This window comes from Mauremys reevesii, linkage group 1 (genome assembly GCF_016161935.1).
Source record: "Mauremys reevesii isolate NIE-2019 linkage group 1, ASM1616193v1, whole genome shotgun sequence".
NCBI classification, from domain to species: Eukaryota; Metazoa; Chordata; order Testudines; family Geoemydidae; genus Mauremys; species Mauremys reevesii.
In genome coordinates, this window is record NC_052623.1 from 225,886,882 (window position 1) to 225,903,101 (window position 16,220).

The 16,220-nt window shown below is 46.9% G+C and overlaps 1 protein-coding gene across 1 annotated transcript in view; it reads left to right on the plus strand.

The window, feature by feature from the left end:
• The window catches only part of FKBP4 (FKBP prolyl isomerase 4), a 28,714-nt gene extending 14,215 nt beyond the window's left edge, over nucleotides 1-14,499 (plus strand). Inside the window, exons 4-10 of the mRNA XM_039519973.1 lie at nucleotides 6,581-6,701; nucleotides 7,186-7,342; nucleotides 9,033-9,123; nucleotides 10,780-10,863; nucleotides 12,283-12,468; nucleotides 13,003-13,242; nucleotides 13,803-14,499. Coding sequence (XP_039375907.1) covers nucleotides 6,581-6,701; nucleotides 7,186-7,342; nucleotides 9,033-9,123; nucleotides 10,780-10,863; nucleotides 12,283-12,468; nucleotides 13,003-13,242; nucleotides 13,803-13,913 — 990 coding nt within the window. The 3' untranslated portion in view covers nucleotides 13,914-14,499. The remainder of the gene's footprint in view (nucleotides 1-6,580; nucleotides 6,702-7,185; nucleotides 7,343-9,032; nucleotides 9,124-10,779; nucleotides 10,864-12,282; nucleotides 12,469-13,002; nucleotides 13,243-13,802) is intronic.
• Nucleotides 14,500-16,220: the final 1,721 nt, after the last annotated feature.

The window sequence follows — 16,220 nt, forward strand, 5'->3', positions numbered from 1 at the left end:
CCTTGACTTGTGGGGGGCGGGAACAGGCAGTGGTGGCTCCGCCCACTTGGGTGTCTGCAGGGGCACTCCCTCTGCTGGGCAGGAGGGGAGCCACACCGCCTCACTACATTCCCTATAATACATCCTTGTGTACGTGCAGGTGCATGCGCACATACAAGCAGAATTATAAAGATGGTCCCTTCCTTTTCTCAGGCTATTTTGGTGGTGACAGCTTCAGTGCTGGAGAGCCTAAACCTCCACTGTGACAGTTCTCTGATGCAAGGGTGTGAATTTTCCCAGGGTCAAAGGGACAAATAAGTTAAATTTAACCTTAGTGTAATTGTTCTTGAACATGAGCAGCTGCCAGCTGACCAGAAATATACATTGGGGCATTAGAATCAAACCCCCAAAACAAAACACTCTACTTGGCTAGTTGAAGAAGCAGCTCCCGTGACTCAGCTAGTAGTGGGTATAGCACTGTATGTAAGTAGAAAGTAATGGCTAAGTAGAAAGCAACTGTTTCTCTGCTAGATCAAGCAGAGCTAGTTGTTTAGCCCAAGGCAGAGTCTCTGCATTTCACAAGCGTTCAGCTCAGTGACCAGGCACCAATTTAGTCATACTAGCTGCTAGCAATCATGTGTGGCAAAGTTAAATATATGTGAGAAGATGCTGCCTCTATTTGAAACCAACTCTGTGGGGCGTAGTTCTATTAACCTCTTTTTGACATTGGAAAATTTAAAATACAGGTTTATTCCAAAAAAGTATTATGGCCATGTTTACTGTCAGTACAGTAAGAATGAGTAGCAATAAGCATAGAACATCTTTGATAGCATGAACATGCTCTGAAACACTTCCTCCTTACCTTCATGGCTTGCGAATATGAAAACCTGTATTTCACTCTGGATGCTTTGAAAGAGAACTCCACATGAGATCGTCTGTATTTACATACCTTTTCACAAGCTCAGGTGTTCCACTGCCATTCTGCCAAAGCCCCCAATAACACAGGTATAGCTGAATCTCAGCCTTTCCCTTTTCCTAATTACCCATGCTTTCTTAAGTGGGGATCTGTGTAATGTGTTATGGTTATATAGTTGTGAATAAACAAAAAAACCCAATCCTTCGTTTTATGGAAACAGCTGCCTGTTATTGCATAAAAGAGGAAAGGCCTCTGTTTCTCCAGAAGGCTGCCCTGCACCCAATGCCCTTTGCTCCTCACTACTTTAAATGATGCTTTGATTCCCCTGCAGCATGATCTAGGTGGCCTTGAATCATCTATGGTGAAGCTAGAAGGTCCAGCTCCTCAAAGGTATTTAGGTGCCTAACTCCCATTGACATCAGTTAGAGTTAGGTGCCTAAATAACTTTGAGGATCTAGGCTGAAGTCTCTGTGATGTCTGTTTCCAAGCCCAGATTACCCTTCCTAGCAAAGAGAGGTCTCCTCTTTCCCCCTCCTACAAACAGCACCCCCAAAGTGACTACAAAGTAGAAAGGGAGGATGCTGTCAGCTGCCTCTGTCAGCACTGGGAAAGTGGTTGCGTGGGGGGCAGGGTTGGAGAAGTGCACATCATCCCGTCCCTCCTTGTGCAGTTTCCTAGCAGAAAATGAATAGTGCCTTGGCCTGAGTTCATTTCTCCAAGGCCTGGTCTACACTGGGGGGGGTGTCGATCTAAGGTACGCAACTTCAGCTACGTGAATAGCGTAGCTGAAGTCGAAGTACCTTAGCTCGAATTACTTACCCATCCTCACGGCGCAGGATCAACGTCCGCGGCTCCCCCGTCGACTCCGCTACCGCCACTCGCTCCGGTGGAGTTCCAGAGTCGACGGGAACGCGTTCGGGTTTCGATATATCGCGTCTAGATGAGACGCGATATATCGAACTCTGAGAAATCGATTGCTACCCACCGATCCGGCGGGTAGTGAAGATGTACCCCAAGCCAGGGATTCCCCCTTTTAAGGCAGGTCCAGGAGCCTGTTTTGTAGTGTGAAGATTCCATCGCATACATCCCTTCCTTCCCAGATGTTCCAGTGGGGGAGGAAAAAGTAGGGGAACTGGCCACAAGTTTCTTACCTAGAAACCATGCTCATCCCTGCACATTTATAGGAGCATTGGTCCAGAGGCTCTGATTTGCTCACATGAGGCGATCAAAAGCCTGGGACATTACTGTGAAGGTTGGAGAAGTCTGTCAGATTACCTGCAAAACAAAATACTCCTATGGCTCTGCTAGGAGCCCCCCTAAACCACCTCCCAATGCACGCATGATCTCTCTCCCCACCTTGAGGACTTTCCTAACAAATAATGATAGAGTTTTGGGCTGAGTTCATTCCTCTAGGCCAGGGAGTCCCCTTTGAAGGGAGAGCCAGGAGAGTCCTTGGCTGGGTGGCTCCATTGGAATGCACTGCTGGGGAGACCACAGGGCCTCTGTACAGATGTGCCTGTGGATTTGTAGGGATGTGCATGGTGCCTGGCTTGGCGCTGTGGCCTGTTCCCCCGATGGAATGTCTGTGGAGGAAGTTTATGATGAAATTCTCTCACATTTCCTCCCTCTTTGCCCCATCGTGCGAGTTTCCCCACGGGAGGGAGGCAGTCTGCCTCAGAGCATTTAACCTGGTTTATATTCCCAAGAGGGACTGTGATAAGAATACCAGTTACATCAAGGAGATGAGTTTACATTCCTCCCCTGTCCCACTGAAAAGTGCTGCATTGTTCTGATCTACTAGCTCAAAAAATAAGATTGGCCCACTGTCTTGTATACCTTGAGGCCCAGGAGCCAACAGTACCCTGCATCCTCTCCAGGCACTGTGGGGATACAAGACCTTTCCGACTAAAGTGGTTTTTTTTGCAGTTTATTCATGCAAAAAGAGAAGTAACATTAAAGCTCTGGTGAGAAAATCATTATAATCATTTTAAGTGGCTCAGCTTGATTCTAACCCAGCAAAGACTGCAAATACACTACAGCTTTTATGCCTGGTGAGAAATGTGTTTTGATCTTCCAAATGCTTGTGCTGAGCAGACTGGGAGGAGCTTTTCTATAAAGAAATAAGTTCCAGTAATATGATGCAAATGACTTTCCTGAGAACCTTAGGAGAAAAATTCCAAAAAGCAACTGCTTCTCTTCTGAACTGAAGTCTGTTTTTCACTAACCTCAACCTGCTCCTTCCTGTCCTTTGCCTCCTGCTTCCCCCTGCTGCTATTAATGCCTCAGACTCTTAACATGAGTGCTCTAGTACTGAGTGTTTTAAGCAGTGATTTGGGGCCTCCAGCCTTTCTTTTCCCAGTAGGAGTCCTTCCACCCATCTGCCTACCCCTTCCCTGCCCTATATCCAGATGAGCAATGACAGAGGGACCCCCCAGACATAGAGCTCCCTTGCCCTCTGCACCTGATCCTGATTTAGGTGAAGTCAGTGAAGGAATCGATAAGGCACTTAACCAAAGTAAGTGTGTCCATGCCACAGGGTTGCACTGATTTACTAAATCAGTTTCTAAACCCATTTAACTAAGCCAGTGTGATTTTTCTTTTTGTGAAAACAAGGCCCCAGAATGTAAATTTCCCTTTATTACCACCTGCACATTAGCCAGTTAATTGTGGGGTTGGAGTGATGTTAAGAAGTGATAATCTGCTAGCCATAAGAAGCCCCATTCTGCAGGAGAGGGGAGCAGGCCCTCAACTGGTTATAATTCCCTGTTTCCTTGACCTGTGCAGGTCCAGTGTGCTCCTGGTAGGCTATTCTAATTTACACCAGCTGGTCACAGTCCTTAAGGGACTGTCTGCGAGCTGAGAATTTCTAGAGAACAGCAGTGCTCCAGCCAGCACCCCTCCCTCTCCTTACACCTGGGACAAGTGTGAGGGATGGTATAGAACAGGGGTCCTCAGACTTTTGTACTGGTGACCCCTTTCACACAGCAAGCCTCTGAGTGCGACCCCCCCCAATACATTAAACACTTTTATATATTTAACACCACTATTAATGCTGGAGGCCAAGCAGGGTTTGGGGTGGAGGCTGACAGCTCGGGACCCCCCATGTAATAACCTTGTGACCCCCTGAGGGGTCCCGACCCCCAGTTTGACAACCCCTGGTATAGAACCAGCTTTATGCCCATTGAGAGCTTCCCTCCCCAAACAAGGGGCTTCTCAGCAGGCCGGATAAAGCTACTAGCCAACCCTGTATTGCCACTCGAGCAGTGCTATATTTCTGGATTGTGGGGAGACTCTGACCCAGAAAATCTTTCCAACAGTTGTTAGACACACCCAAAGGATTAAAACCAGTTATGGCTTGGAATTAAAGCTAGTTCTGAAAATCCAAACCAAATGAGCAGTTATTGTGGAACAATTCCTTTTTCTGTAGGGAGGGGCGAATCCCTTCCTAAAGTGTCTCAGTCAGAAAGTCCTGGCTCCCCTGCAGTGATATTACATGCCATTGAAAAAAGAGGGAGAAGCCCAGTGCATTCTGGAAGAGGGTTAGTGAGAAACAGAAATGAAAGTGCCTTCTCATGACTGGCTTTGTACACAGTAGGCTCAGGAGTGTGCAGATGGAGCTTGAGCAGCTGTCTCCTCACCCCGCCAGCATTTGGCACTGGTCACAGGCTGGACTCATTTCTCATTTTCCCCTCCTTCTGCCAGATTCAATATGTATTTAAAAGTAAAACAGAGAGGACTAGGACAGAGTGTGAAAAAGATAGATACATGCTAGCATAGGGTTTCAAATTCTTTATGGAACCTGGGACAAAGGCTTGTCATCAGCAAAGTGTTGTGGAATAAATTGGCTTGTCCCGCTCTGGTCTTTCTCCCGTTTTTCTGTGGTCAAAGTGTTAATCTGGGATCAGGAGCCCAAACAAGTTGAGAAAGAATTAACTGGAATCAAAGGCTGATCATAGCTCAAAATTATCCCTTAAAAGAAAGTCCCAAGAGAGAGGTGTCATCAAAGTGTGCAAGTAGAACAAGTTGTTTACAAGTGTCATCACCTTTCCAGATCCAGACATTCTGGTCCATTCTGTGAGCCTCCACCGCAATGACCTTGGGCAAATTTGTTTGCCATCTTAAAACAGGGTGCGTTAGTCTAAACAAGGCTGATTATAACAACCCTGTTGCTCATTTATACTCTTTGTTTTTACCATCAGTCTCACTACAGCATGTTTATTGGTCAAAACAACCTCTTGTTACCATTGTCATAACATAAGACTTTCCATAGGTGATCAGCTTGCTGGTCCATCCTGTTTCCAACAGCAATCCAAGCCAGACACCTCAGGGGAAGAATTATCAAGTCTTAAAAATCTGGAACTAGACTCTCATGCCACACTATCATTGAGAACTCGGGTTCATGTTCTAGCCAGGTCAATTTCCAATTGTAACAGGGGCAGTTTGCGTTTCCCTTCCAGCAGCCTACATACTCAGAGTCAGTTTGGCTTCACCCTCCTCAGTACACCTGAAATGTAGCATTTCCCTACCTGGCCCCTTTCGTTTCAGGGTGGGCAAGACTAGAGAAGAACATGGATGGAAATAAAACCAGAGCAGCAAGTGTGCTAGGGCCTAGGAGAAGGATAATATGGAGGATAGGGGACCATCATTCACCAATCCATCACAAGGGGAAAAGGAGGAGGGCAAATGAATATAGGTTGGGAATCACTGAGTTCAGCTGAAATAAAACTGGGCTGAGCCTCAGCTCTGTCTAGACCCCCTGAAGAGCTCCTCCTGGGTTTCCTTTGATCTCGTACCAGCCCCTTGGAATCTGTCTCAACTGGGGCTCCAGTCCGGTGCCTATTGAAGTCAATAGGAGTTTGTCCATTGATGTCAGTGAGAGCAGGGTCAGGCCACAAGTGAGCAGCTTGCTTCAGCTCACATAGCTGCACTTGATGTTTCTGCATGTTCCCCTCACCCCTTCCTCTCTCTGCCCATCTTTTCCATTTTTACCTCTTCTTTTTGGCTCATGTCCAGCCCTGACCCACTTAACATTTCTATTCCCTCCAGATTCCTATCCGAGAGCAGGTCATGGCCATGCCTGCTCATAGTGCACTGAGTTCCAGCATGTTACCTCAGCACCAAAGCAGCAACCATGAGCAAGTCCATCAGGCTTTAAAATGCTGGTCTTTAATGTTACCTCTGCTATGCTGCCTGTGTTCCAAGGGGTATTTGATGTAAACGCTCACCCCTCCCTTCTCCCACACAAATGCACATTACTTTTAATCAGCCTGTGGAAGGACAAGGGCTGGATCTCGCCCAAAGTGTCATCCTGACTCCACCCAGCATCATTGTTGTCAGTTAAACAGTTCATGGAAGGCAGGTCTGTGTGATCACAAAGCTTGTTAATGGTCCAAGGCATTCAGGTTTTTATGTTCTTTGGGGGCTTCCAGCCACTAGAGGGCTAGATATAATCACAAACACTTGAGCTGCTCTGTCTCCATCCTGCAGAAGGGCAGGTGCACTCTGCATATGGAAGTAGCCCCAACCTTGGTTGTCTGATGCCTGAAACATACAGTCCTTTATGGCAGCAGGATTTTCAAAGGCCTCTCTGCTGCTGCTTTTCCTCTCATGACGGGGGACTGAACTACACAAGACCGCTGCGTTGACACTTCAGGAATTAATGTAAGGCTGTCCTTTTCTCTGCAGATAGAGCTGTTTGAGTTTAAGGGAGAGGATCTCACAGAGGATGAAGACGGCGGAATAATCCGAAGAATCCGTACGAAGGGCGAAGGCTACTCCAAGCCCAATGAGGGAGCCCTTGTAGAGCGTAAGTCTGTTTCAAGGGGCAAATGCAGGAATAGTAAAGGAAGTTGCCTTGTGCGTGGGTAGCAGGAGGGATGTCTGGCCACTAGGTAGCAAAGGAGCCATACCAAAACCACCTCTCATTCGACTGCTGGACAGCTTTTATCCTACCAGAAACCTGACTTGGGGACTCAGGCGGCGTTGTAGGGCTGCCTAGGTGTCCACACTCCTTGACAAGAAGAGCCAGACATTTTTCAGGAAGATAGAGAGCAAGGGGAAGGTTCTGACATTTGTTCAGTGTTGCACAAAGAAGACAACCCAGATGTGCAAGTGAAAGGGTTTATTGGGTTTAGCACCAGATGTTACATTCGCTGCCCAGGCAGTCTTTTTAAGGGAAAGAAGTTGCTTTTTACAAGGAAGCCTGGCATTCCCCTGGCTCCCTCTGCTAGCTTCTCTCTCGCTGCACTAGATACCCTCTAACCTGCCTGTGGGTTTTTTTTGTATCTCAGTCCAGCTAGAAGGTCGACATGGAGATCGAGTGTTTGACAAGCGGGAGCTGCGGTTTGAGATTGGAGAAGGGGAAAATTATGACCTTCCTCCTGGCCTGGAACAAGCAATTCAGAAAATGGAGAAGTCAGAGGAATCTGTGGTGTATCTCAAACCCAGGTAAGCATCTGCTGAACTCCAGTGGTTTCACTAGACTGTGACCCTGCCCCAAGGTGGCCCCAGTACTTCTGTCTTTTGATTATTCTGGGTGTGTTTGCAGCTCGGAGGAGTGGGTGTGTTTTCTAATTTGTGTAGTTCTGCCCCCTGACCCTCCCAAAACACCCTGGTCAAAATTTGGATGGCCCCAGAAACCTGATATCTGGGAAGTATCTAGCCAGCTGAGACTCCGGTTGGAGAAGCAGCCAAACTGGAATGTGGGTGGACATGAGCTGCATTCCCCACTGTTGGGCTGGAAGAGTAGCATTGACTATAGAGTTCATGCAGGAACATAGGGATTGCTGTACCAGAACAGAGCGATAGTCTAGCTAATCCAGCTTCAGAGACTAGGGAGAGGTGTAAAAAATGTATGCTGCTCCTAACTATTCAGCACAAAACCGTGGTGGTCAATGCCTTCCTGCCCCCCAAGAGTGATTATGCTCTGAAGCACTTGGATTCACAGCCATTGTCATTTTCATCCCAGCCCGTGGGACTTCACATGCTGTTCCTATTTGTATAAATGTACATGCCCTTTTTTGACTATTAATAAGCTGTTTACCTCAGTAATACTCAGTGTACAGTGATGCATGTGAATGAGCTGGGGGTAGAGGATGGACATTCTTGAGATCAGCTTTTTGGCCAGTCTGATGTGAGAAAACAGCCAGCTCACAGATGCTGAGGTTAGGAGAGAGGCTGTTATAAAATCCCTCTGCTGATAGAACAGCTATGAACATTTTGCGAGGCCTTTGGGGAGAAGAAAGAACCTCTCCGCTTTCTCTGAAACAAGACCAGCTTCTGTCCAAACCCTGCATCCACCAGGGGAGCTGTTTCAAAGATACATGTTTTTGAGTGAGCTGAGAATGGCTGGGCCTGGGGTATGGAGAGCCAGATACGGCAACTTTTTTGATGGTCCTGCATGTAAGCAGCAGTTCCCCTTTTCCAGGAAATAAGACCAATTCTGTGGAAAGGGGGAGATGCAGGCTCCATAGCAGGGTTGTAAGCAAGAGAAAAGTTTGTCCACATAGTTTCCAGCAAACCCTGGCTTGGTTTAGGTTTTGAAATATTTTAAACTGAATCTAGTGGTAGTGAACGATGCAGGTTAAACAGCAGTTGGGACCAGAGTCCTCTGTTTATTCTCAAAATGGGTAGAACACAGGCAGCAGCTAGACATGCTCCCCCACCCCAACATGCTGGCACCTGAGCTTGAGGGACTACCTTCAGGTGGGAGGAGGTAGTTCAGTGTCCAAGCTCATTAAATGCTTGGCCTCACAACAAGGGAGGCATCTAGTGCCAGTTACCAGTAGTTTTATGGTGTGGTCACATCCACTAGGAACTGAACTGAGACCAGCAAACTCATTTCATATAGGCCATCTAACAGCCATGAGATGGTAATAACTTTGGGTGGCTGCTGACCCAAAATCAATACAAACTGGTAACCTAGAGATGAAAGACTTTGCATTCCAATCCCACGCAGTCACCCTGGCCCCACCCTTGTTGTTTTTAGGCAAAAACTGCTCATGCCTTTGTGTCTTTGGTAACACTCAGCAGAATGTGAATTTGGTGCATCTATATAGGCATGTTCTCTTCGCTCCTGCTTCCCTAACAGAGAACAGGTCTAGCTGGATTCTTTAGAAGCCATTTATTTCTGTTACAGCTACGGTTTTGGGAGTGCTGGGAAGGAGAAGTTTCAGGTCCCTCCAAACGCAGAGCTGCAATATGAAGTGAAACTCAAAAGCTTTGAAAAGGTAGGGATGAAGTCCTGTTGGGATAGGGAGAGAGGTGTGTGTGGATACAGCCTTTGCCTGAGAGAGCAGGAGGAAGAGGTGAACTTTGATCAGCTGAGGATGGGGAAAAATAATAAACCTATGGAAGGTGAAGTGGGAATAGGAATCCTTGGCCGAAATCCCCTGTATTCTCAAGTATCAGAGAGGTAACCGTGTTAGCCTGGATCTGTAAAAGCAAAGAGTCCTGTGGCACCTTATAGACTAACAGACGTATTGGAGCATGAGCTTTCGTGGGTGAATGCCCACTTCGTCGGATGCACGTCACCAACAAAAGCTCATGCTCCAATATGTCTGTTAGTCTATAAGGTGCCACAGGACTCTTTGCTGCCTGTATTCTCAGTGGACCCACATCTGCTTTGAGCAGCATCTCTCCTGCTGTAATCCAGTTCCCTCATGCTCAGTGGCAATACCTCCACCCATTCTTCCATGCCTTCCTCTCCTTACTCCATAAAAAGATGCAGCACATTCCGATTGATTTCTGTAATGCTGCCTGCAGTGACTCAACAGCCTGAGTACCAACCTCAGGGCAGACTGTTAGGAAGCAGGGCACAAACCCCACACTGCTTGTGAGTTTTATACTTAGATTTCCCCAACCAGTTATCAAGTGTAAGCTCCTCAAGCACTATAACAGCCTAATCATGGGGTCACAGTCAGTCACCTTGTGTACTCCAATCTATTTTGCCACCCTGGTGAGCGTACTTTTGTGGTAGATCGTCCCTTACACCAAGAATCACAGCAATATTCAGGTGACTCCCCGTCCCAAAGGACCAGCACTTTACCCCAGATCAATTGCACCTTAGATCTCACACCAAAGACAATACCTGTAACCAATTCTATAATAAACTATCTAAAGATTTATTAAGCAGGAAGAGGAAACAGGAGTTATTTACGAGGTTAAAGCAGGTAAACAGATACACAAATGAGTTAAAATCTTAAATTTTGAAAAGTAATAGAAGTTTCTATAATAAGCAAGCTCTACGCGACCTTTGGAGCTAACCCAGGTTAAGCACTGGGGATCTCTCACTTATGCCTAGTAAACCTTGCCCCCCACAGTTCAAGCAGCATAGATTTCCTTCTGTTTGGCGTGATTCCCCTTTATCCCTTGTGCTCTGAGGTTCAAGCTCAGCATCTTCACAGGGAGAGGGGGTGAGGAGGCAAAATAACAAACATCTGTTATCTTCTTTATCATCCCATAATAGTATGTCTGGTGTCAATGGACTTTTCCTGTTGGGTAGGATGCAACGCCGTCCGTTGCAGATCAGTACTTTACACAAGTTAATGTCTTTCTCTTGTATGGTGATTTACACAGTCCCAGAGGCTCTCAATACAAGTGTTCAAATATTATCTTATAGTACGGGATACAGATGTTTTAAGTGAGATTAAGGCCTGCAACAACTCACGAGCATTCAGTAGAGTGTAAACACTAAACACATTCTTACAATTCTCATACCTGTTTTAACAATACTAACACACAGTTGAGTCAAACTGATTCCAGCTCTGTATTTGTCAGTGTTGAGTTGAGACATGGAGACCTTGGCATGAGCTGGCACCTGGTCTGCCAGCGTCACATTTTCTTCCAAAATTAGATGGCTGACTGAACTATTTCTGTCTGGACAGGCTAAGGAATCTTGGGAGATGAATACAGACGAGAAGCTGGAACAAAGCTCCATTGTGAAGGAGAGAGGCACTCAGTACTTCAAGGTAAGTTACAGTCCTCCCTGTGTGTGGTCAGTATTGCCCAGGCTCTGCTATAGGCCAGTATTGGTGCTGGAGCAGACCCTGTTGCAGGGCTGTCTCACGCATTGATGGCATGTTGCATGCAATGTGCTGCTGAAGATAGGGGTACTTATCTTAGTTTTTTCTTGGGTGCTGGAGGATGGGCCTTGGAGTTTTTTTGTCCTGTTAGGGAGTTCTCCGTGGTGTCCATTCTGCACTTTCCCTGGGGACAAAGAGCTGGAGGTTGAGCCTTGCAAGTTGTACCCGCTTGGTATTTTCCTCCATTATATGTCTGGGGTTAGTGACCCTGGGGCTTTTGCAGCTCTACAGGGAGTTCTCCACTGTGCAGGAACAATGTGGCAAAGCTACAATGCTTGAATTTGCTGCCATGAAACAGTGCTACACATGGGCAAGATTCTGCCCGCCGTTGGGGGCCTGAAGAGGCCACGTTACAGTTGGGGACCCCAGGAGGAGCGTTAGCTGTTATGGCTGCTTTCTTCTTGGGGGCTTCCATGGCACACATGCCAGAGTGGTAGCTACACTACCCCTAGAGAGTACAGCATGTTCCCCACTCTGCATCTAACCAGTTGTGACAGCTCGTGCAGTGGGGGGACAGTGGTATCCTGCCTTTCCCTGCTCTGTTTGAGACATCTGGCACTCATGGGGGACTGTGCTCCCCAGTGGGATTCTGGCCTGTTCCTGGGCTTTTTGCACAACCACCCAGAAGCCAGGGCCGCCCAGAGGGGGGTGCAATTTGCCCTGGGCCCCTCAGGGGCCCCCACGGGAGTTTTTCGGGACCCCTGGAGCGTGGTCCTTCACTTGCTCCGGGGGCCCCGGAAAACTCTTGCGGGGCCTGGGCCCCCGGAGCTTCTTCCGCTCCAACTCTTCGGCGGCGGGGGGTCCTTCCACTCCGGGACCCACCACCGAAGTGCCCCAAAGACCCACGGCGGGGGGTCCTTCCACCCCGGGACCCACCGCCGAAGTGCTGGGGCTTCGGCGGCAATTCGGCCCACATTTTCTGTGCCCAAACTCCACACAAGTGCTGTACGTGAAGATAAAATCAGTATAAGGGCCAGAGAGTAATACGCTTCTGGCAGGGCCGGCCAGAGGATTCAGGGGACCTGGGGTCTTCAGGGCACTTCGGTGGCGGGTCCTGGAGCGGAAGGGCCCCCCGCCGCCGAAGACTCCAGGCCCTCTGAATCCTCTGGCCGGCCCTGCTAGACGCGTATTAGTATCTGGCCCTTATATTGATTTTATCTTCACATACAGAACTTGTGTGGAATTTGGACACAGAAAATGTTCTCTGTTCACCTTTAGGTAGCTGTTCCTGGGTTGAAAAATGCAGTAGGAAGTGTTGTGAAGAGGCGGGTGGAGCTGGACTAACTCCAACTTTATTGACTACAGGAAGGGAAGTACAAACAAGCAACATTACAATATAAGAAGATTGTGTCCTGGCTGGAGCACGAAACAGGCTTCTCTGAAGAGGATGATGCAAAGGCCAAGAGCCTGAGGCTTGCTGCCCTCCTTAACCTGGCCATGTGCCATCTCAAGCTGAAGGAGTACTCCCTGGCCTTGGAAAACTGCAGCAAGGTAACAAGACTTTATACACCCTGGTGAGCAAAGTGGGCAGAGCAGCTGGATCTTGCTGTACCTAGCTAGGCAACACAAATCACTGTGGTGGGTTTGTGCCTCTCTTTCCCTGCATCCACCCTGGGAATGGCCAATATATCAAATTCCTCAGTGGAAATGATTATTCTTTTCCATCATCATTTTCTGTGGGGGATTTTTTAATAGCTTCTTGTCTGAGAATCTCTAGGCACTTTAGAAAGAAAGGTAAGCTTCACTTTACAAATAGGGAAACTGAGGCACAGAGCAGTTAGATGACTTGCCCAAGGTCACACAGGAAGTCAGTGGCCCAGCCAGGACTAGACCCCACATCTCCTGACTCCTTGTCAGATGCCCTAGCTGCCACACCACACTGCCTCCCTTTCTCTTACCAAGCCCAGAATTCCTGGAGCATTTACCCTATAAAATAAGCAAGCTCATCCCATAAGTGTCTCCTGCTGATTGTCTGGCTGTGTTTCCTGAAACCAAACTCCAGCCTGCTTCTCCCTTCCTATCCAGGCGCTTGAGTTGGACAGCAGCAACGAGAAAGGTCTTTTCCGGCGTGGTGAGGCCCATCTAGCTGTCAATGACTTTGAATTGGCCCGGGCAGATTTCCAGAAGGTGCTACAACTTTACCCTAGCAACAAAGCAGCCAAAGTGCAGCTACTAGCCTGTCAGCAAAAGATCCGGGAGCAGCACGAGAGAGAGAAGAAGATGTATGCCAACATGTTCCAGAGGCTTGCAGACAAGGACTCCAAGGTAAGTGGTAGCAAAACCCTGGGAGAACTGAATGGGTACATGTGGGAAAAGAGGCAACAGGGATTGAGGCAATTCTGCTTGTCATCTTCAGTGCTGCCAGTGGTACAAAGGGAGGACTCCCTAGCATTGCATCTGCAGAGAATGGAAGCAGCCCTCTGGTACCAGGTTTGGCCGCGTTGTCAGAGCCAAGCAGCACAGAGTTTTGTGTAGATTGGAAATGTTCTTTTACAAATCCTCATCATTCAGAGCCAAAGTGGAGTCAGAAGCATGATCATGTTGTTGCTCCCTGCATGAACCTGGCCTCATTTAGGAAGAACTGCAAGAAGCACCTTTTTGCCCAGGCCTCCCTAACTGCTCCTGGTTTCCTAGCTAACTGATAAAACTTGAGGGAAGCAGAGTACATGGTCTCCCTTACTGAGATCCCGAGTCTCAGCTGAACCCCTTAGGGAGCCCAGATATCCTGCTGATGAGCACCAAATTAATCTCTGTTATAGTGATAAGATACTAGAGCCGGGAAGGGGTGAACATTTTGCTCAGTTTTTTCAATGTCTCCCATGTAGCCAGAAGCTGATACCCTCCAGACCAGTGGCAGCTGCAAAGATGACACAGACATGAAAGAAGACAAACAGAACGGAGTTGAAGATAAATCACAAGTTGATGCAGAAGCATAAAAACAAACCCAATTCCATTAGTTTTGTAAACTGAAGAATTTCCAGTGAATTAGACCTTTATTTTTCTATCTGGTTGGATGGTGGCTTCAGGGGAGCAGAGGCTGGGGCCACGACACCGCAGTCATTTACAGCTTCGTGTGTATGTCTGTGTAGGAAACTTGGTGGCAGCCCAGATCTGGTGTAATCCTAGGGACTTTATTTATTCATTCTAGCTCTCTGTTGTTGTCGGGAGGTCTGTCAGGATTCCTTCTGCTCAGTTTCATTTCACTCTGCCATTGGTGTGTGTCTTTTTTTGTGGTCCCAGCTCATTCTAATCCCAGTTCTGCTTCCTAAACCTATTTCTTTGATTTTTTCTTTTAAAGCAATCTGCTTTTCCTGAGAGAGTCCTCACCTGAGAGACTTATGAACAAATCACTGCACCGAATTTTTCCACCTCCACCTTGCTCCTTGCTGTTGCCTCTGTTAAAGCAGAGCCCCCCTCCCATGAGTAAGTGTTGTAACCTTCCTTGTATGCCTGTTCTTTGCACATTGCTGAAGGTGAAGACTGTGAAGTCAAAGCTTGAGCAATAAAGCAGAAAAACTCCCAGAGGTCGAATTTGTGTTTTTAAGCAGGATGTGCACAGCTGTACAAAAGAACTTGATTCTCCCAGCATCCCCGAACTATACCAAGGCTTCCCAGTCATGCAGCTGCATCTTAGCCATGGTAGTTCTAATGAATGCCTGTATTATACAATGTTCACTGCATTCACTAGTATAAAAGATTTGCTCCCTCCATTCACTAATTGCAAGGGGAAAAAATGAATTTCTCACTGCTCCTAGAAAAACTGGGAGTCCGGTTTGAAATCGGTGCCGTCAGCTTCTGCACATGGCATCTCTATTCATGAGAGCATTGTCAACAGACTCAGTTTCTGAAGTGCCTAGGTGGGCCTGCAAAAATACCCTTCACTGATGCATCAGTTTTAAAGGGACAGCAGCAGTGGTTAAAGTTAGACCATTAGACAGGATTTTTAAATCTTAAGCATAAGCTGTTGAGAAGAAAGTAGCGAAATGACTCCTGTTAACTGCTCTGCAGGGAAGCTGTTATGTGTTGTACCCCCCTCCCAACTGTGAAGTGTGCTTCCTGGCTGCAGGCATGGAATGTAGCACTGTTCTAAATTTATCTGTCTTGGTTGTCCTGCTACCTGGATTGAAACCAAGGGGAAGCACTTTTCCTTTTGTAGCTACACAGTAGGCGGAGAGGAGTAGGTGGGTTCACCCTGAGGGCAGAATTCTTGCAAAACCACGCATTGGATATCTTAAGTGGAATGTCCACTTAGGCAGGACAGAATATTGGAGCAGACATCCTTCATTTAGATACAGGATGGAGATCTTTGTCTTGAGGGGAGAAGGTAGGTAGAAATGCCCCTTTGTCCTTCCATTGGAGAAAGGGAGCCGGGGGTTGTATAATGAGGTGGAGAAAGAAACAGCCCAGAATGAATTTCGAGGAAAGGAAAAAAATCTCTCATGCTCAGCTGAACCAATATGTACATTGTGACTTTCATTGAAATGCATGTACAGTGGAACATCAGAGTTACGAACACCTCGGGAATAGAGGATGTTTGTAACTGAAATGTTCATAACTCTGAATAAAATGTTCTTTCAAAAGTTTACAACTGAATATTGACAGCTTTGAAACTTTACTATGCAGAAGAAGAATGCTGCTTTAACCATCTTGATTTAAATGAAACAAGCACAGAAATAGTTTCTTTACCTTGTCAAAAAAAATTAAAAAACTTTTCCTTTATTTTTTTAGTAGTTTACATTTAACACAGTACTGTTCAGTATTTATTTATTTTGGTCTCTGCTGTTTGATTGCATACTTCCAGTTCCAAATGAGGCGTGTTGTTGATGGGTCAGTTTGTAATTCTGGTGTTCCTAACTCTGAGGTTGTACTGTAACTGCCTTTCCTCCTGAATTGACCCACTTTACAGACGTTGGGCCTGATTCTGATCTCACTTATACCCTGTAACACCACTGACTTAAATGTAACTACTCCTAATTTACTCTAGTGTAAATCGGAGAAGAATCAGACTGTATGTGCACAAGACCCATTTCCTTCTGAACTGCAGTGCAGCCACCTCTTGAGTGGAACGTTAGAAACACTACGTGACAGGTTAGGACAAGCTATGAAGAATAGTCTCCCAACTGAAGTTATGAGGGGGAATTTCAAGGAAGTAGAATATAATTGGAGTTGGAATTTGGCTAAGAAACCAGAACAAACATCCCTGCTCTGATGGAAAAAACAATTGGGTCTTCTAGCATCTGTTC